General features: G+C 44.5%; 2 protein-coding genes across 7 annotated transcripts in view; both read right to left on the reverse strand.

Moving 5' to 3' along the window:
- Positions 1–11,632, reverse strand: part of DIXDC1 (DIX domain containing 1) — a 79,417-nt gene extending 67,785 nt beyond the window's left edge. For 2 of the 3 annotated variants that reach the window (XM_018059787.1, XM_005689437.3), the window contains exon 1: positions 2,553–2,736. In XM_018059787.1, the coding sequence (XP_017915276.1) occupies positions 2,553–2,612 (60 nt within the window). In that variant the 5' untranslated portion in view covers positions 2,613–2,736. Of the gene's footprint in view, positions 1–2,552; positions 2,737–9,882; positions 9,975–11,561 lie in introns of those variants that run through there. The other variant, XM_018059786.1, reaches the window with a different exon arrangement.
- On the reverse strand, positions 11,989–19,153 carry C15H11orf52 (chromosome 15 C11orf52 homolog). Of its 4 annotated transcripts, XM_018059791.1 has the most exons (5): positions 19,039–19,132; positions 14,446–14,483; positions 13,200–13,273; positions 12,983–13,062; positions 11,989–12,187 (listed from the first exon to the last, which is right to left on the reverse strand). In XM_018059791.1, the coding sequence occupies exons 1-5, from the start codon at positions 19,068–19,070 to the stop codon at positions 12,010–12,012; spliced, it is 402 nt and encodes a 133-aa protein (XP_017915280.1). In that variant the 5' UTR covers positions 19,071–19,132; the 3' UTR covers positions 11,989–12,009. The 4 variants fall into 4 exon arrangements, with proteins under 4 accessions (XP_017915280.1, XP_013824972.1, XP_013824974.1 ...); XM_013969518.2 differs by lacking the exon at positions 14,446–14,483 and having other exon boundaries at positions 19,039–19,151; XM_013969520.2 differs by having other exon boundaries at positions 12,145–13,062; positions 19,039–19,153.

The raw sequence follows: 20,472 nt of genomic DNA on the forward strand, positions 1-20,472 counted from the left end.
GAGGGCAGGGTTTTGCTGCTGCAGGGTTCCCTTATAATTAACCAATTAGGGCCACAGCTTCATTTCCTGTGGCAGTTTTCTCTGCCATAGAGAATGAGGTCACAGCCTTAACCACATAGACGTATAAAGCATCTGGGTGATAAAGAACAGCTTCAGATATGCTTGGCTCATTCCCAGGAGAGGACTGGATACATGTGTGGTATTCTTAGCTCCAGGGGGAAGAGTTTCTCAGAGAAATTGAAATGTATTTTGACAACAGCTTTTAAGTCCCTCTTTACACCCTTATCATATGACTCTAACAGAAGGGACTGAACATGACTGGATCTATTAAGAAACTTGAGAGGCTGGAAAAGGTCAAACAGGGCCCATCAACTCTGAAATGACCAACTGTATCATTATTCAGTAGCACTACCTATGATACTATATGTGAAAAGCATTATTTAATATAATGTATTATGTGTATCAAAGAATTATTTAAACTATAAGGGATCAATGAGATTAAATATATTATTATTAGTATTATTTACATGATGTTAATTTCTCAGAGAAAACTAAAGTACCTATTGGCTATCAGAGTTCAAATCTACTAACAGAAAGGAATGGACTGTACATTAGCCTGTGCCGGGGGTGGAGGGAAGACTACAAGATGAGTAGAAAAATCCATGTCAGAGAGGGGAAAGAGGTTATCACTGTATTCTTCTCAAGATGAATTAATTATAAAGTGGTCTGTTGTTCTCATGAAGACTCTATTACCACCACAAAAAGAAAACTCTCCCACTCTGCTTTGCCCTTATATTTTCTAAGAATTGAATGCCACCGGACATTTATGGAAACACCAAAGCATGAAAAAGAAAAAAAAAAAAAAAGACAGTCCAGCCTCTTGGTGTACCTGGCTCTTCTTCAGCTGAAAGGTTTGGAGGTGAAATGAGCAGATGGCAAAGACTAGGACTCACTCTGTGCTGGTTTCCTCCCCCAGTAAGACAGTGGAACCTGATCCCTGAGGGGTGACTTACAAAAATGGAAGGTCAGAAGAGGGCCTAAAGAGCTTCTGTGATCAAGACCAAGGCAGGCTCAGAGGCAGAGTGAAAAAAAGAGGAGCCAGGAATCCTGGAAGCATTCAAAGAGCTGGCTTCCTGGCTTGTCTGTGTTTCAGCTCAGACTGTACCTCTTGGTTAATAAACCCCTTCCATGTGTTCAGAGCATCTGATGCAAAGATGAGGACCTCTGCTGTGCAGGCGGGACATAAGCTCTGCCCTTCTGTGAAGGCTGTGACACCCCCCCCCCAGCCAAAGGAAAACTCTGACTCGGTTGGTTGGTTAGGTAGGGACGGCATCTGTGCAGTCTTCAAAACTCTCTGCATCTGGAACAAGGCACAGGGGCCAGGACAAGGGGAAGGTTCTCAGACAGGTCAGGCTGCAGAGCTTCTTAATGAAAAACAGGAATTAAGGCAAGAGCCTGTAGTGCAGATGCAGAAAGAAAATGCTACGCACAAATTCATGAGAATGGTTACCTCTGGGGAAAGCTAGGAAGGCAGCGGTGGACCAGGCTTTCAGTCTTGCTTGTAATGTTCATATTTAAGAAGAGAATGTACTCATACGTTAACTGTTTAACAACAACAACAAAAAAAACCTAGTTTAAAAAAAAAAAAAAACCTGAAACTTAAAGAGTGGCATAAAGGGGAGAGAGGGAGAGGCAGAAAGAAAAGGAGGGAGGCAGAAAGAAAGACAGACCAGACTAAGGGTCCAGCTCTGCTTGAGATCTCCCTGGATGCTGAGCTAAGGCAACCCAAGGGTGGCGTGCAGAAGCAATGGGAGAGGGTCGCAGCAAACCCCAAGGGGCAACGGTCCTGAACCAGAAAAAGGAAACCTAACAGAATTCTGAGAGAAACCAAGTGAAGAGAGACAGACTCCCCCTGCCAGCCCCAGCCCATACTGCCAGTCCGACTAAGACCCAGTTTCCAACTCTCCACAGAAAGGGGCAAACACCACTCCCCCTGCCCCCCACGAAATCTCTCCTCTCAGCCCTCTCTGCCAGTCATGCCGGAGGGTGAGGAGAAATGCACCGTCCTAGGTTTAGAAAGAGAGGTGAACATGAAGAGGGCACTTCCAGTGGACCACCCACTCGCCCTGCCCTCTCAAACTTTCCACCAAGGCAACTGCCACCCCGCCCCTCCCTCAGCTCACCCACTGAACCAGAAGGAGCACCTTTTCCATGTATTCACGGGCCTCCCTGGAAGTCTCCTTAAGGTGGACCCCGGGGAGCGTGGAGACCACTTCTGGAAGGAGAGGACCTCTGAAATCTGCGGTCCTGTCTTCTGGGCTCTAGCAAGCATTCGTGGAAGGTCATGGCCCAGCATGGCGGGGAGAGGTCGGCCCTTTTGATTTCACCAGGCTCGACAGGACGGTACCCACCACCTTGGCCTCCCTAGGGCTCTGTGGGGGGATTGCCCTGGGGTCCCGATGAAGATGGGGGCACAGGAGGACCCGTCCCGGAGATGAGGCTGGCGACGCCAGGGCGAGGGGGCCGAGGGAGTGGGAGGAGCAGACGGTTACCTCGTTGAAGCCCTCCTGCAGGACGTCCAGTAAGCTCCCCCGGGTCAGGCAGGCTAGCATTGTTCCAGCCGGCCCCCTGGGCAGGGTCTCCGGCCGGCGGCCGCTGCCTCCTCCTCCTGGTGCACACAAAGCCTCTGGGCTCAGCTCATTGGGATGTCTGCGGAGTCCCGCATGCCACTTACTGGAAACCTAGACCTGGGCCAAACTAGCGGCCTCCACTGGGCATGCTCGCGCGGGGCTCGGCAGGAGGGGCCCTCGCGCTGCCGCGGTTCCTATAGAAACTGCTGGGCGCGCACGCGGCGGAGAGACGCTGGCGGGTGGGGGTGGGGGGGGCAAGCCTGGTGTGCGCTAGGGAGAGCCCCGCGGCGCGCACACATGCACGCTCACACACCGGGCCGGGAGTGTGTGCATACGCCGCAGACACACACACAGAGCAGGCCTGCAGCCGGGCGTGCCGGTGTGTGTGCGCGCCCCGAGACTACACAGGCACGAGCGCACACAAACATAAATACGCACTGACACACCGGCGGGCATGGAGGCGTGTGCATGCGCTCGCTAGTGGTCACACAGATGCACGCGGCAGGTCTGCAGCGGGGAGTCCTGGAATCTGTGCGCTCCCCAAGTATACAGGCGCTTGCGCGCGCACACAGCCGCACTGACACACAAGCGGGCATGCCGGCGTGTGCATGCGCTACACACACACACACACACACACACACGCCACCGTGTGAATGTGCTACACACACATACACACACGCTCTGATAACTTGAGGCCTCAAATGCCCCACCACAAGGTGGGTAGGAAGGCGAGTGAATTATAAGATTCCCCCTCCACCCACCGCAGACTAGCCGAAAACTGCAACCTTTTTCTACTTGGGGCCTGAACAGTGAGGTCAGAAGGGGACCTAAAGAAGGGGAAACAGAAGGAAGAGACAAAAAGAAGATAGAGAGACTTTAGTTATTGATGGTATTAGGATACATTTAATAAAAATAATGGTAAATCAATCACAGGATAACAACAGATGCATCAAGGGTAAGCCAAGGATGAACAAAACTTTACCAATAAAACTTTCTTTCTTCCTTCCTTTCTTTTTAAAAGAACTGATAAAATGTAAAACCTATATTTTAAATGGGTTTGAAATTAATTAAATGGGATTTTAAGGAAAATCACTGCAAAATCTCCTGGTGCTTTGGAAAGAGTTAGATAAAAGCTTCCTCAAGTGAAACAGAACTCTTTCCCTCTGTTTCTCATTACTCCAGTCAACGGTCTTATTTATTTTTAAAAATACTAGTCATCTGTACTCTCAGTGCACTGCTCCTGTCTCTATAGGAAAATTGGAAGCTTGAAAGAACACCCATATTATGTTACACCTCGTGATCCCAGATGAGGGGAAGGGTTTCCAGAGTGTTAGGGCTCACAGAAGGTCAGACCTTGCCCCCAGGGGACACAGCGGGGCAGTGACAGAGGCTGTGTGAGGAGCTAGAAGTCTATCCTGGTGATTTTGCAAAAGGCCAGATTCCCTCCCCAAACCCTCATTAGTACCTTAGCAAGAAAAGTCAGTAATGGTTCTTATTGAACCTAATGGCCTCCTCCTCAGGTCACTAGAGAAGAAAACCCTTTTCGGAGCCGAACTAGCCTTATCTTGCCTGAAAGTCTAAAGCTGCTGAACACAAAGATGCTTCTGAGAAAAGACACACCTCCTTCTGACCACAGGAAACAGGAAGTAGAAGTCAACCCGAGGTGTTCAGTGACTGCTGCTGGTGAATGCGGTGGGTTCAATTCTGGCTAAGGCTGGGGGAAAAGCCATGACACCACATCAAACTGAACCTGAGCAGCCCGCAAGTCAGCAGACCCATCCTTCGAGCTGGCGAATTTGGTTGCCAAGAACTCCCCTTGCCACCTCCACAGTTTATGGTGCAACACCCTCAGTTAAGTCACTAATGCAAATTAATGCAACAAGCCCCCTTTTTAAAGAGAAGTGTGAAATTTCCAAGAGCATAAAATCGTATGCAGCACATCTACATACATAGTGATGTGCAACCAGAACACCCAGCTGGTGGATCCCTGGCTGGAGGATACTGATTGGCTGACAGCCCATCGTGCTCTGGACACAGCAAAAATTACTGAGACACCAGAGGCAGGTCCTGTGACAGGCATCTATGCCAAGAGATCACTGTTCCTCAGAGGACAAGCTATTTATCAAAGTAGGACCTGTGAGCTCAGTGTTCCTGGGAAAAGACTTCCTAAATCACTGAATTTTAAAGCTCCAAAAAAAGATCTCATCTGGCCCAACTCTCTCATCTCACAGATAAAGGAACCAAGGCTAGCAGAGGTGCTCACAGTCACCTAGCAAGTCAATATGTGCTCACTGGCTTCCAACTCTTTGGGACCCCATGGACTTATTTAGCCTGCCAGGTTCCTCTGTCCATGGGATTTTCCTGGCGAGAATACTGGAGTGGGTTGCCATACCCTCCTCCAGGGAATCTTCCTGAGTCAAGGATCAAAACCACATCTCCTGCATTGCAGGTGGGTTCTTTACCTGCTGAGCCATGGGGCAGCAAGTCAATACAGGAGCTAAAATCTGAACCAAAGTCCTCTGAGGCCCAGTCCTGTGTGATTCACTGACTGCTGGAGGAATTAGAGAGAACTGTGGTAAACAGACACACAATCTATTATAGAGCATGTGGTCCAAGACTGCACTATTCCTTGGAAGCCTGTAATAACACTGACCACATATCCCACAGCAATAGTGCCCAACAGATCTTTCTGTGATGGTGGCAATATTCCATGTCTGTGCTGTCCAATCCAGTGGCCGCTAACCACGTGTGGCTAATGAGAACTTGAAAATGTGGCAAAGGTAAGGGTGGAACCAGAATTTAAACGGCATTTAATATTAATTCATTTCTATTTAGGCAGTACAATTTCAAAACAGTCTGTTCTACTGTCTCCACACAACTATTAGACTGCTCCCCAAATTATAATATGTTCACATATAGTCTGTCTCTCAGACTTGGAAAAAGCACAAAATTCTTGTTGCGCCAGATAATATCTCAATTTTTTTTTTCGCTCAAGAGATATGTTCATCATACTTGTTATCATGGTCTGACTTAGAAAGTGACCCAGGTAAAGAGTCAAGCTTTAGCTCTAAGCAGCACTAACATTTCCTCTTCCTTCTGTCCTCTCCATCTCACCCCCTTGTGATATCAACACAAGAGCTAGGAGGATAGATGGGCTAATTCAACGACCTCAGAATAACTAGGACAATGATCTACATCCTGTGATGTCCGAACAAGGGAAAACTGCAAGCCAGTCCAGGTAGCTGGAACCATTCCCACCTCTGCAGGCCTGTTATTCACTCTGCCTGGAGGAGAGGCAAAGAGTCCAAGCAAGCTGCTTTCTGCATAGCTCTGCCATGCTGCCTCGTTTTTGAAATTATACCAAGCTTCCCCAGTCCTGCCTTACTTTAACATTGAAGGCAATGGATAAACAACAAGCTCCCACTGTATAGTACAAGGAACTATAATCAGTAGCCTCTGATGAACCATAATGGAAAAGAATATGAAAAAGAATGCAGATATATGTGTAACTGAATCACTTGCTGTACAGTAGAAATTAGCACATTATAAATCAACAATACTTGAATTAAATAAAAATTTTCAAAAACCAATAAAGGCAGATACTTTACTCACTAATGAAAACTTACCCGAATATCTACCTACAACAGTATTAATAATAGCAAAATTGAGCTTTTACTATGTCCCAAGCCCTGTACTAAAACACTTATATACATTAGTTCAGCTGATGGTCACAGTTACCACAATTAGTAAGTTATTTTTATTGTCCCCACTTTACACATACAGAAAGAGAGATCTGAAGGATAATTTGCCCCGATCCAACTACGAAGCAGTGAAGCCAAAGTCCAGATTCTTAAGCATTATGCAAAACTTTTATATGATGTTACCGCATAGAAGGAACTCACTATATGTTTTTAGTTGTATAAAAGAATGAGCCAGTGGAGGAAACCCCGGCAAACTCATTCATGACTTCTATTAAGACAAACAATAACATGTTAGCCTAAGTGAGCTTTGAACCTTAAACAAAACTGTCATTTGGTAAAAATATTGACTGTGACTTCTCCCCGCAGAGAACTAAGAAGTGTGAAATTCACACCTATGTAAAATTTAACACATCTATTATGGGCAATCATTAATGACTATAAAGAAGCAAAAAGATAAGTCTGAATAAACAAACAATTAAAACTGTCAGTGGAAATATTCAAAATGATTAAAATAATTTCTTAATCTTTTTCTGTTTTCTCACATTAGCAAGTTCCTTGGCAGTAACATATGTTTACCATTTCTACTGCATTTATCTTCAGAGACATCACCATAAATACATATACACAAAAGGGCTCACGTCTACCAGCAAAGTCCCAAACGTGTCCTGGCTCCTAAACTGCATCTCTTTGTCCCCAGGCTTTTCTGCCAGTCTGCATCCCTTAATCTTCCTTAGACAACGCATTCATCTTGCTGTTCAACTGCTTTAACATCTTCAAACACTGACTTCTGCTAGCGTGTCAGATATAAATTCCTCACGCCCAGCTTAAGGGCTCCCCCTCCTCTCTGCCTATGCTCCGTTTGTCGGCTCCTCACAGTCGCATAGATTCACAAGGCTCATTTTCACCTCTATACCTTCATGACTATCACTTTGCACAGAAGGTTCCACACTTCTGCTACTCAAATCTTTACAGTGCGTAGTTCAAGTTCCACTTCTTCCTGGAACTCCTCTGACCGCTCTTGATTTTGTTCAAATCAAGACAGAGCTGATCGTCATCTGCCTGGAACACTCACCTCCCTGATAACCCACGGTGCCTCCCTCCTCTTGTTTCAGGTCTCTGTCTAAACGAGCTGATCCTTTTGGCCTTTTCTGACCACTCTACACAAAATGATACCACCTCCTCATGTCAGCATTCCCAGACCTCTTTGCCTGTTTTGTTTTCCTAACATCCATCACCAGCTTTGATACTCTATGCTGCTGCTGCTGCTGCAGCTGCTGCTAAGTCGCTTCAGTCATGTTCGACTCTGTGCGACCCCATAGACAGCAGCCCACCAGGCTCCCCCATCCCTGGGATTCTCCAGGCAAGAACACTGGAGTGGGTTGCCATTTCCTTCTCCAGTGCATGAAAGTGAAAAGTGAAAGTAAAGTCACTCAGTCACGTCCGACTCTTAGCGACCCCATGGACTGCAGTCTACCAGGCTCCTCCGTCCATGGGATGTTCCAGGCAAGAGTACTGGAGTGGGGTGCCATTGATACTCTATAGTTACTTGTTTATTGTCAGCCTCCCTTCTGCCCAGAACGTAAGCTCCATGGGGGCAGGGAGTTTTGTATGTTTTGCTACTGATTTATGTCTAGAACCAAGAATATTTCATGGAATATAGTATATGCTCAGTAAATACTGGCTTCTTCTCTTTAAAATCCAAAGTGACAGCATGCTCTTATACTCCATCAGTTAGCATTTTATAGTTCACTTAGGAACGTGAATTTTTTGTCTCTTTCACTATGTTTTGAAGATAGATATAAATAATTTCTGGTATCCTCCTATATTTCCTCTCCTTCACTAATGCAGTCTTTCATTAGACATTCATTACATGTATATGGAGCAGCAGGTCCTATTCTTTGGCAAAAACTTCAAGAAGTTACAGTTACACATAAACACACACACAGAGGCAAGAAACAAGACTGAAAGGAAGAATAGTAAAAGGAAGACTGGTAAAACAGAGAATCCAATATTAATATATGGGGACAGAGTGTACAGAGTGATTGTGACAGACTGAGTGGGGAGAAAAAAGAAAAAAGAGACAGAATGGTGTGAGACTAGAGTAGGATGTTGCCAAAGTAATCACCAGATGCTAGTGCTTAATATAAACGGTACCAAAGAAGATATGCAAATATATCCTACACGCATTTAAAAATTCACATTTTAAAAGTTATCTGCCAGCTATCCTATGGGAAAAAATTAGATTAAGACTAGCGCCATCTAGTGGATATTTTGGAAGTGACCCTAAGTTTTTCTCTGATTACACAAAACACTCGTAAATGCCCACGTATCTCTGGTCTGCCACTCATAATGCGTTAGGGTTGCACATGACTAATTCCACTCATGAAATAATCTTTCTCCAGGCCCCGGGTCTCGCTGTAAGAAGTCGCCACATTTCTAACAAAGACGTTCCTATCTCCCAACTGATGTCCCTCTGCTTCTGAAGAATGTATACAAAATCAAACACTGCAATTCTTCTTTTAAAAAGTAAGTTATTATTTAAAATGTCCACATCTTTTGACCTAGCATTCTACTTCCGGAACTCTATCCTAAGGGAAAAAAGTCTTAAATGAGAAGATCAATTAGTTATTTACAATGTGGGGCTTCCCTGGTGGCTCAGTTTGGTTCAGTTTGTAAGGAATCCACCTCCAATGCAGGAGACCCGACTTCAATCCCTGGGTTGGGAAGATCCGCTGGAGAAGGGAATGGCATCCCACTCCAATATTCTTGCCTGGAGAATCCCATGGACAGAGGAGCCAGGCGGGCTACAGTCCACGAGGTTGCCGAGTCAGACACGACCGAGCAACTAAGCACTGACACATTTATAACGCAGGGAGAGGAACCGACAAATCCAGCAACAAAGAGAAGGTCAAGGAAATTACAGCTGTTATGATGAATACCAGACATTTGTATTCATATTCAAACAAACATTTTGGCAATTTCATAGTAATAAACATTAAGGTAAAAAAGCAAACGGTAAAAACTGTGTGCATATGATCTCAAATATGTAAATAATATATATAGAAAAAAAGACCAGAGGAAAATATTCTAAAATATTAACAGGATTGCTTCTATATGGAAGGATTATGTTTTTTAAAGAAATGCACTATTTCCCGAATTCTCTATGATTCATGTACACTGTTTATATAATAAATATTATTGAAATCTTTTAAACAACCCATATATTCTGACTGCTGTGGCTGTTAGTCACTAAGTTGTGTCCAACACTTTTGTGACCATGGACTGTAGCCCACCAGGCTCCTCTGTCCATGGGATTTTTTGATTAATTGCTTGAAATTTTCAACCTCTGCCTGATTTTATTAATTCCAGAAAAAGATAATAATCAAGTGAGCCAGTCTTTCCACAAGAAGGGGAAGCTAGAAAAGAAAGCAAACATATTACAGTTTTGTTCCAGGATCTAAATCCTGATGGAGACATCCCCCAGTTGTTGAGTTATACTGAAATTCCATTAACGTCATCACACTTCTCTCAATAGAATGCCAGAAACTTACAGAGGGCTCTGCTGGCAGCAGGGAGTTACAGAGTCTCATAACCACTTGGGTACCCATCTTCAGAATCCCCAGAAGAACCAGATCAGGGCCACCTTAAAACAGGAGGGGAAAGATACAGGCAAAAATACAGGTCAGGAAAAAAATTCCAAAAGTTAAACCTATTTAGAGGGGTCAGGTTCCTACTCCAGGCTAACCCATTTAAGTCATCTGGAAGTATAAAAAAATAGGACCCCAGTTAGCAGGAAATCCAGCCCAAGATACTATAATTACAACAGAGCTATCCCAATGGCATTTTAAATACTAATCATTTAGGTTTTAATAGTGAAAAAGCAAAAACAAATGCTTCCCTATCATCAGTCAAGGAAGAATGCGTTTTCCCTCTACCCTAAATGTATCATTCTGTTGACAGAAATAATCAATAAACAATCTATAACAGGAGGAGAAAGGAATTTCATTTGAGCCAACCTGAGGACTATAACCCAGAGATAGCCACTCAAATAAATCTAAGCAACTGCTCTGGAGAAGCATAATTATCAGTACAGTTTTAAATCTTGTCAGAACAAAGAGCATCAAAGAAGTCAGAGGTTCATTCCTTCAAGTTTTCAAACAAACAGATCAGCATGTACACAGGAAGTCGGTTTGGCCTTGGCACTTGGGAAGGGAACCATCATGGAAGGAGTAACAGCACTGGTGTCCCAGGAAGAGAGGCATTTAACCTTTATTTTTAACATGCATGTTCTGTATTTCTAGTCAGCGCACCCTTTTCTATAATGATTAAAGCAGATGTAAAACATATGTTTGATAAGGTACAAGCAGGTTGTTTTAGTTAGCACAAAATTCAAGTTAAATCATCTATAAGTTGGAATGACTTTCTCAAACCTCAATACGTGAAAATTTCCTCCATTAAGTCAAAAACCATAGAAAGGATTCTGAAGACAATGAGGAGAAATAACCAGGACCTCTGCTTCTGACTCACTTTTCCCTGCATCCTCAAGAATTCAGTTTTAACCTAGAATGGGAGCACTTACATTTCAAGGCAGAAATTTTTATAAAGCACTTGAAGTTTAGAAAGGGCTATTACCTATATCAACTTTATTTGAAATAACCCTTGGAAATAGAGTTCATTTTATTATCCACAACTAATAACAGGTGAGTGGGTTGTTCTCTGGATCAGTAGCGCAGGCGGAGTTCTAGCCGCGCCTGAATCCACAGGCACTAATTCTGTGCCAGAGGACACAGAAGATAATAGTGGTGACAATGATGATAGCAGCAGCCAACGTTTGTCCACATACTATGAACTCTTCCGAGTGCTTTAAATTCCCACAAACACTCTAAGAAATTGATCCTATTGTATCTGACTTTTTTTTTTTTTCGCTGCCATTCCATTTTCAATACTCTATCCATTTTAAGGAGTCTTTCCTCCCAGGAACAAAGCCAGGGGCCGCGGTATTTGGGGAGAATGGTGTACAGCTTGAGAAAGGGAAGTCTTCAAGCTCTGAAAGTATGACTCAAGGACAGCACTCTTAAGAACCTGCAAAAGCTCTGAGAGGGTTTAAACCTGAAACTTCCACCTCCTTCCCACCACACCCTCACCCCTCCGTTTGCCCCCAGTTTTGTTCAGGGAAGTTTAACCGGTGATGATAATACTTTCCAGGTACACACCACCTTTCAGCACCTACCTTTTAAAGCGTCGATGTGTCTGGTTCCGCATCTTCGTCCCCAGCCTTTCTGAGAACCGCCTCCTCCTGCTGTAGTGTCGCCTCTGCGTGCCCGTTGCCATGGTGACGGCAGAGCCCGGCCTGGACCGATCCGCCTCCAGAGGGCGGGAGCCTGCCTTCATCCTCCCGGGCTCCGCCCCCTACGGCTCTGACCCCGCCCCCTGCTTGTCCAGACCCGCCTCCTAATGGCCCAGAGCGCATTGCCTGCCAGGCTTCACCACGCCTCCTGCCGGCCAGGCCCCGCCTCCTGAGGACCAGAACTCCGCCCCTTGCCCGTCTAGACTTACCTCTTGCTGGCTCGGACCCCGCCTCCTGATTCCCAGAACCCTGCCCCCTGCCTACTAGACCCACCTCTTACCGGCCCAGACCCCGCCCCGGAGCTCCGCCTTTCGCAGCTGGGAAGCTGCCTTCAGTGTGTGCCAACCGCACCTGGGGGGCTCTGCTTCCGTAGCAGCCGGTAGGGCGTTGGAAAGTGGTTGGTCTTCCTTACCGCCTTGAGGCTGAATGAGAGCTCGCAGACCTCCACCCAAGAAAACGCACCAACCAGGTTCCTTATGCGATTTATTGATCCTAACGGCTCCGCACCCCTGAGAGAAAACAGTCCAGCTTAAGGGGAAGTTTCTGGGCCTCAAAGTGCTGTCGACATCAGTGACTTGACGTCCTTGCAATCGATGGTCCGAAAACGCTTGCTTAAGTCCCTGCCCTCACTTGTTTGTGTAGGGTCTGGATCCTTTTGACCCAGCCTCTGAGGAATTTGCCCAACCCAGATCTAGGAGCTGTGTGCAAGAGCTCTGAATGCTTCCCAGAGCACCTCTTCAGCTTTGGAGCTGAAGGTGTGTAGAAGGGATACCATCAAATGAACTCCAACAAAGTCAGCTCAACTGCAAGTGCTTCAAGGGTAACCTGTTCTTTCTGCACTTTCCCAGAAGGCAGAAGCAAAGATAGGGGGTCAAAACCCCACCTTCTTGCACACTCAACCTAGCGCCCTCATTCTGTACAACTCCATCCACCCCCAGGTAACTCAAATACGACTCCAAGCTAATGGTGGCAAATAGATAGGCTGAGGCAGAGCACAGGACTGGGAGTTTGCAATTCCGGGGGCTCTGGAGTTCTTTAAGCCTAAAACGTGACCACTGTTCCTAGGCTGCCAGCCAGTCCCCCAAAGCCATAGTGATGAAATGATGCCAACAGATACCTCCCCTATCAGGGCTCACACAAGGGTCCCATTCTTGCTGTCATAGCGAGGTGTGACCTGGGGGAAGCGAAGGGTCGCATACTCTGTGGCATTTTTTAATTGGAGGTGCTTCACCTCCTGGACAGAGCGTGGCTGGGGAAGTCTGCACAGTTGAATGTCTGCATAATACAAGCTGCTGTCTTCCGACCTGAGGCTTTGACGGCTCCTCTCCTGAGACGCAAGCTGCCTTAACACCTGCTCATAGGTGTGTCCCATTGTGTCGTGGTCCTGAGAGGAACGAACAGCATTAAGGGAGATTCTTGGCTTGGTTGCTCCCTTTCCCCCTCTGTCTCAGGCTGGACAAGCTGAGTCCTGGGGTGCCAGGTCTGAACGGCCTCCTAGCAGGGACCGAGGCTTGCCATTACCTTCGTGTCATTCAGTTGCCGCCACCGCTCATGCTGCGGCTGCTGCCGTCTCAGTGTTCGTCTTGCTTGGCTCCCTGAGAGGAAGAAATCCGACTTTAATCCGCTTTCTCTTCTGTCTCTATTGAAACTGCCCTCTTCAAATCTCTGTTAAATTATTACGGTGGGCTTCTGATGAATCTCCCTGCCTCTCCTCTCATCTCTCACTTCCACCATTCCCACATCCAAACTCCTTAGCAGAGTATACAACCTGGCTCTTTTACGATCTGCCAATAATACCTTGCATCCTAATGTTTCAGTGGCCCCTAACTTAATTTTACAATTTTACGTTGGGACTTCCTTGATGCTCCAGTGGTTAGCAATCCACCTTCCAATGCAGGGAATACAGGTTCAATCTCTAGTCAGGGAACTAAGATACCCCACATGCCAGAGGAGCAGCTAAACCCGTGTGCCATAACAGAGTCCTCGCACAGCAACAAAGACCCAGCACAGCCAAAATAAAATAAAGTAAAAATAAAAAACCCCAAAACAATTATATATTGAGAGCCCATGGTATACCAGGCTCTGTGCCCGTATTCTGGGGATAGAAGGATGAGTTGGCTGTTTTCTCCACTGCAGGGAACTTGCAGTCTACCAGGAGAGACAAAAGTATACAGACTATTACAGTGCAATGTGGTAAGAGCTCAGCTACAGCAAACATTTGATCACTTTTCATAAAGTCACTCTCTTCTCTCTCTTCTTGTTTCTGCATGCTCCCTGCTTCTCTTCCACCTTATAAACTTGCTATTATTCCTTCAACATGGGTGCTTCCCCCCTTCTGTAACAGCCTGAGTGTGGTGCTCTTGAGAGCACTGGTGCATGGCATTACGAGTCTTTGTTTATGTGTATCTCTCTCTCAAACTTGATTTTCAGCTCTTCTAGGGCCAGACCTCAGTGTACCCTTCCCCTCATGCCTCTCCGCCTCCTCCAGATCCTGCAGAGCGCCTCACATACACTTTAAGTGTTCTGTACATTTTTGCTGGATGAATGAAAGAATGAACAACCAACCTCGCTACTCTGTGATAATGGGAAGGATGAGGTTCAGAGTTTCAGAGGTGGTTTGGAACACAGTAACCTAAAGATCTCTTTGGTGGACTATCTCCCTTTAGTCTTGCTCCACCTTACACTCTTTCTTAAGACACTGGTTCTATTATCCTCTTTTCTCTCCTATGCACTCCCCTCTGCACTCCCCACCCCCAACTCCCATTACCTATTTTCTTCTTCTTCTGTAAAGTTGATGTACAGCCCCTGTGAAAGGAAAAACAGATCGCCCACGTGTAAGAACCTGGCCTCTGTCTTCCCTCCTACATCCTTTGCTCTGTTCTCTCCTTAGCATTCTGGTGGGATGACTTTGCCTCACCTCCCTCTAACAAAGATTCACCCTGAGCCAGCCCCAAAGCATTTCTCAAGGGTACCACACTTCTCCCAGGGGGATGGTTCTGGAAGGTGGAGTGGTACAACTGACACAACCAAACCCAAAATATAGCCCCAGGCAAGCAGGCGCTACATGCCGGGGATGTAGTTGGGTTGAGGGCTATTCTGGGATTGTCTAACAGGCTAACCCCAGCAGAGGGTAAGGGAATCCTGCCAAATAAGGGGATATTCCTGGACTCAGAGACCCTCTTGCTTTTCCTTTTGCTTCTTTTTTTCAGGGTCTCTGTCAACCCAGGATTCTTATCCTGGGAGTCACAGAAGCTGCCACAACCAGGGTTGACTAATTAAGGCTCCACAAAGCCCTTTCCTGACAGGTGACCTCCATCCCTGCTTCTTCGTCCTTGTTTCTAATTAACAGAGAGAGAGACGTTTAACCTTTGAAGTCCACAGCCCAGGAAGCTCTGAAGTTGGTGAGTGACTCAGCTATACTGCCTTCCCTGCAGGACAGCTCTCTTATACTTATTTCTGAGCCCCTAGGGTCCCTGATGGAGCCAGCATGTCTGCATGATTGTCAACTGCGTGATGGCCAGAGAACAACACTTGTCTGAGGAAATAGGCTGAATACTTCATGGCTTACTCCGGTTGCTTTTTCTTGCTAGTACCTTTCCAGCTCTCACCAGAGCCAGCTCTATTTGTCTGACTTCTGTCTCCCCAAGGAAGTTTCCTTCTTTAGCTAATTAAAAAGAAAGGGGGAAGAGGACTTGTAAATCATGTTCATTTTACCACTGTAGAAAACTTGGGATTTTTCCACACATATAGGACAGAGGTTCGTGTTTTGGTTTGATTTTTGGTTTTAATGCAGCTTACTGAGTTGAGAGCAATTAGTTTCCATCCAAACTCTACAGGTGGTTCAGAAAAAAAAAGCTTTGAAACTATTTCTGGGTCTGTCTGCTTCCTCTTCTGCCACTTCAGCTCTTCCTTGCTATTACCATTGCATAAGCATAGCCTAATCCTAGCCTCTAAGTCCTTGCCCCTGGTCACTGTTCTCTTCCTACTTACTTCTACTTAAACTGATAAAATAATAATGCTAAAATAAGATGCACTTGGGTGACTCAGATTTAGTGAGCAGAGCCTGTTCCCAAGTTGGATGTTGCACAATGCCTGGACATGAACCCAGATGGAATATTCAGTTAGACTCGTGGGTGATAGGATTTTATTTTTAGCTCAGAATTAAGGAAACCAAATGAGTACTCTCCTATATTGGTAGTAAGAATAAAAATTGGTGCAATTTTTCTAGAATGCACTTGGCAATAAGTATGAGAGGCCTTAAACATAAACGTATGTAACCACTGATGTAGCAGTTCCAACCTATAATCAGACAGGTGCATATATGGATATTTATTATAGCATTATTTATAATTTCAAAAAATAGGAAATATCCTAAATGTCCAGCATTGGGAACTAACTAAATAAATAGCATCTCCAGTCAATGGAATATCATACATCAATTTAAGAAAGATGTTGGAAGAACACCTAATAGCATGGAAATTTTTCCTCTTTATTAAGATAATAAAAAGCCAATATGTTTTGGGATAAAAACTATGCATATAAGAATTTTAAAAGGATTATGTGGAAATACACTGAAATGTTCCTATCATCTCTGGGTGCTTATATTTATGGTTGTTTCTTACTTTCTGCTCTTTGGTATATTCCAAATGTTCTACAATGAATATGTATTACTTTTGTAATCAGAAAAAAATTTTTTATAAAAATCTTTTCCATTGTCATAGTGCCTTTAAGTTTCTGGAAGTTTGAGAAATAGAGAAGAACAATATTTATCCAATCCTACTAATATTCAAGAGGAAAAAATATATATCTTGGTTAGGTTATTTGGTGTAACATTTCTAGCCAGGCTCTAGATTTAGATTGATAGTATCAGACTAGCTCTATGATCATTAGCAAGTTTTCTACTTCATGAGGCTTCCATTTTCATTTTATTTATTTGAAAAAAAATTTTTGACTGTGCCACATGGCATGCAGGATCTTAGTTCCCTGACCAATGAACAATCCCATATCGCCTGCAATACAAGCACGGAGTTATAACCACTGGACTGCCAGGGAAGTCCCTCCATTTTCTTATTAAATGAAGATAATAATAGAACTTAAACCTCATGAAAGTGAAGTGGCTCAGTCATGTCCGATTCTTTGCAACCATGCGGACTGTAGCCCACCAACCTCCTCCGGTCATGGGATTCTCCAGGCAAGAATACTGGAGTGGGTTACCATTTCCTTCTCCAGGGGATCTTCCCTACCCAGGGACTGAACCCATGTCTCCCGCATTGCAGGCAGACGCTTTAACCTCTGAGCCACCAGGGAAGCTCTTAAACCTCATGGCATTACTGTGAAACTTAAAAAATAGATGTAAAATACTCAGCTAAGTGTCGGGTGTATAATAAGCATTGGTCAAAGCTGACTACTATGACTACCATCATCAGAGGAAGAAATAACCAAACATGAAGGATATGAAAACTTGGGGGAAAAGGGAGTGAAAGACACTTTACACCCCCTCCTTTGGAATTTTTTATGTTTCTAGATGTCTTATGTCTATAGGATATCTCAGAGTTGTAAAAGCGCTTCATTTGTTTTTTCAATCCTGACAATATTCTGGAAAATTATTTGTTCTTGTTTTATAAATGAGCCAACCAGGGACCTAAAACTTTGGTATCTTACTCAAGAAGGCAGGGACCAAATTTCTTATTTTTACTTTGCCATCTGACTCTACCATTATGGCTGGTACACATAGGTGTTCAATAAAATATCTCTTTAACAAGTGAATGGATACATAAATGAATAGTAGCAACAGGACCTGAATCCAATGTGCTTTTCAATGTACCTCACCTATCTCTCTAAACATGATACTTTATTCAGAAACAGGACACCCTCAAGACGGATGCAGGCCTGGAATAGTATAGAAGAAAGCAGTGGACAGGATAAAACCAGGTCTAGTGGGTTATCGAGTCAAAAAGAAATAACAGGCCTTGAATGGCGTTGCTTGTGCTGAGCTCACATCATCACACCATGGCTTGATACCTAGCCTAACTGGAGTTTCAACCTTCCCCAGGAGCATAGTCTTATATGGTCAGTTTGGAATTATCTGGTCAGCACCAGTGAGGTAGTCTGTCACACAGACCTTTTCCATTGCCCAGAGGAAAATGAGGTCATCTGCTCTTCTCTGACCCCTCCCTCTTCTGCCTATGAAAATCTTCCATTTTGTACAGCTTCTCAGAGCTCCTTTCTACTCGCTAGATAAGATGCTACCTCATCATGAGCCCTTCGATAGTCAATTAAATTTTGAAAATTTACTTGGCTGAATTTTTGCTGTTGAACAACAGTGATGAGAATACTGGAAAAGAAGAATAATGACAATTCATTTATTTTGAGGCTTTCCCATATTATCTGCTCTTCAAGTCTGTGATCTAAACAACATAGGTAGTGTTATCTAGTGTTATCTACATTATATATGAGGGAGAAGAGAAGTCACAGGATTTGCCTGAAGTCACACAGCAAACAAATGTGAAAATTATATTCCAGTATTCCTTAGATATTCTTCTTCTCACTGCTACCCTTTAAAATAAATATTTCTCACACAGCAAACAAATGTGAAAGTTATATTCAAATACTCCATGGATATTCTCCTTCTCCTCACTTCTTACCCTTTTAAATAAACATTTCTCCAATTGATTTACTTGATTCTGGCGATGGTATTACGTAGTGGTTAAAAGTATGTGTTTTGAGGGACTTCCCTGGCGGTCCAGTGGTTGACTCCATGCTTCCGATGCAGGGGGCGAGAATGCCATCCCTGGTTGGGAGACTAAGATCCCACATGCTGTATAGTATAGACCAAAAAAAAAAAAAAGTAGGGGCTTTGAAGTCAGACAGGTCTGAGTTGGAATCTTGGTTTATTTGCTTATTAGCCATGTGACCTCAAACAAATTAGTTAACTTCTTTGAGCCTCAGCTTCTTAGCTGTAGAACAGAAGGAATAAGGCCACACCTCCCTCCAAATTGTTGGGGAAATTAAGGGAGATTATTAAGTGCCTGGAACATAATAAGTTCTCAAATTATTACCATTATCTGGGGGAGAAAGGAAGAGAATAAAGGGAATGAGGAGGAAGAGAAGACAAACAGAAGAAAACATCGATTCACCATTCCATTTCTGTCCTCATCATTTGGCAGACAGCTGCCTTGGCTGTGTTTTTGAGGTTTCCTGAAAGGAGGGGGCACAGAATGGGGTGCTGCTCCTGGGGGTGCCAGGTGAAGAAGGTGACAGTGGGGAGTTGGCAGAGCACTACCTGCAGGCATTCTCTTATCCTTGGGGCCTCTGTGTCCACCAGCAGAGACCTTGCCCTCCGACCTTTCCCCCTACTCACCAGCTTCTCCCGCAGCAGAGCTGGTTTCCCATGGTGCTCTATCTCCCGGGGAGCCCAGCTCTTTTTCCACAGAAAGAGGCTTGTGCATTTCCTGGTTCCTGGTTCAGCTTTCAGCAGCAGCTCCCGGGGAGTCTCTGCCAGTGTCAGATTTCAACCTAACAGGTTGGACTTTGGAAGCCACCTGCTGGAAAGATTCCCAGGTGACTGCTTCCAGCCAGAGGGTAGAGGAACACACAAGAGCTCCAGGTGAGAGCGATCTCACCTTCGGGATTTGGAGCCGTTTTGAGAAGTGTGAACTCTGAGCCCTCAAGCTTCAGTAAAAAGAAACCTGAGATAGAAAAGGGTTCTGGGTTTCCTTAAGAAATGTCTCTCTACTACACCACACTGTCATTGAAATATATCCTCTATAATAAAAGTCTTACCTATGTGTCCCTAGCACTACTCAGGTTTAATTGCGTTTCACTTTGATGGTCACTGGTATCAGTCTCTTATCCTTGTCCAGAATCTGGGTTTGAAGACTGGACTCTTTTGGAAACTAAAATTTAGGGCAGTGTATTCCTTTTATATTCTCTCTTGCTAGTGGAATGAATGTGGGCAAATCACTTTTTTTCTAGGACCTGTGAAAATGAAGGACTGAACTCATTACTTGATCCCCTTTCTGATTTTATGATTGGAGTGGTCTTAGCACTTCTTAACCATTCACTTCTCCCTTGTCAGTACAGAACTATGGAATGTCCATTTAATCTCAACTCAGCTTCTCCTCCAATGACCGAAGTTAGACTCATTCCACACTCATTGGCAACTAGGATGTAGTTGAGCAAATTCCTTAGTAGAAAATAGGGATTCTTAGAGAATTTGTGGAAGCTGTATGGCCTGACTTCAGTGTTCCCACCCCATCTTTAGTGTATTGTTTAAACACCCAATTATTTGTGTCCCTTAAGGATGTTCAGAATCCAGCACTCAGCCCTGTAATCCACAGAGAGTACCCTGGACTCTTCATTCTTCCTCCATCTTCTCTCTTCATGAAAAACAGGGATAAAAAGAGTGACAGCCTTATAGGATTGTGGTGAAAATTAAGTGAGATAATGTATATAAAACTCTAATCCAGGACCTGACACATGGGACCCTTTCAGTAAGTCCTAGCTATGGTTATTATTATTTTGTTCTCAGCTAATTGTTAGATGGTAAAGCATCTTACTTTATTATCTGGTGCTAAACCATTGCACTAGCCTCTTATTTCACAGCCATGCTTCTCCCTGGCAAACCACTCTGTACTCTACTATTAACTGTGTTGTTTTCATCCTGTTACCCAAACTTCTTAGCCTGGTACTCAAAGCCCTTCATAATCTGGTCCCTTTTCAGCTACTTTCTCTAATTTGAAGGAAAACACTTGAGATTTTTTATATGACCAGAAACTCCAAAGGAACCAGCACT

The sequence above is a fragment of the Capra hircus genome, chromosome 15, assembly GCF_001704415.2.
Source record: "Capra hircus breed San Clemente chromosome 15, ASM170441v1, whole genome shotgun sequence".
In the NCBI taxonomy this organism is placed as follows: domain Eukaryota; kingdom Metazoa; phylum Chordata; class Mammalia; order Artiodactyla; family Bovidae; genus Capra; species Capra hircus.

Bases quoted from the DNA above. Each gene is read 5' to 3' on its own strand.
- C15H11orf52 (XM_013969518.2), bottom strand. From the start codon at position 19,126: ATGCACAAGCCTCTTTCTGTGGAAAAAGAGCTGGGCTCCCCGGGAGAT. The intron at 13,274-19,038 runs GTGAGTAGGGGG...TCTTCCTCTCAG, and splicing joins CTCTGCTGCGGGAGAAGCTG to GGAGCCAAGCAAGACGAACA. The intron at 13,063-13,199 runs GTAATGGCAAGC...CGTTCCTCTCAG, and splicing joins GGCAACTGAATGACACGAAG to GACCACGACACAATGGGACA.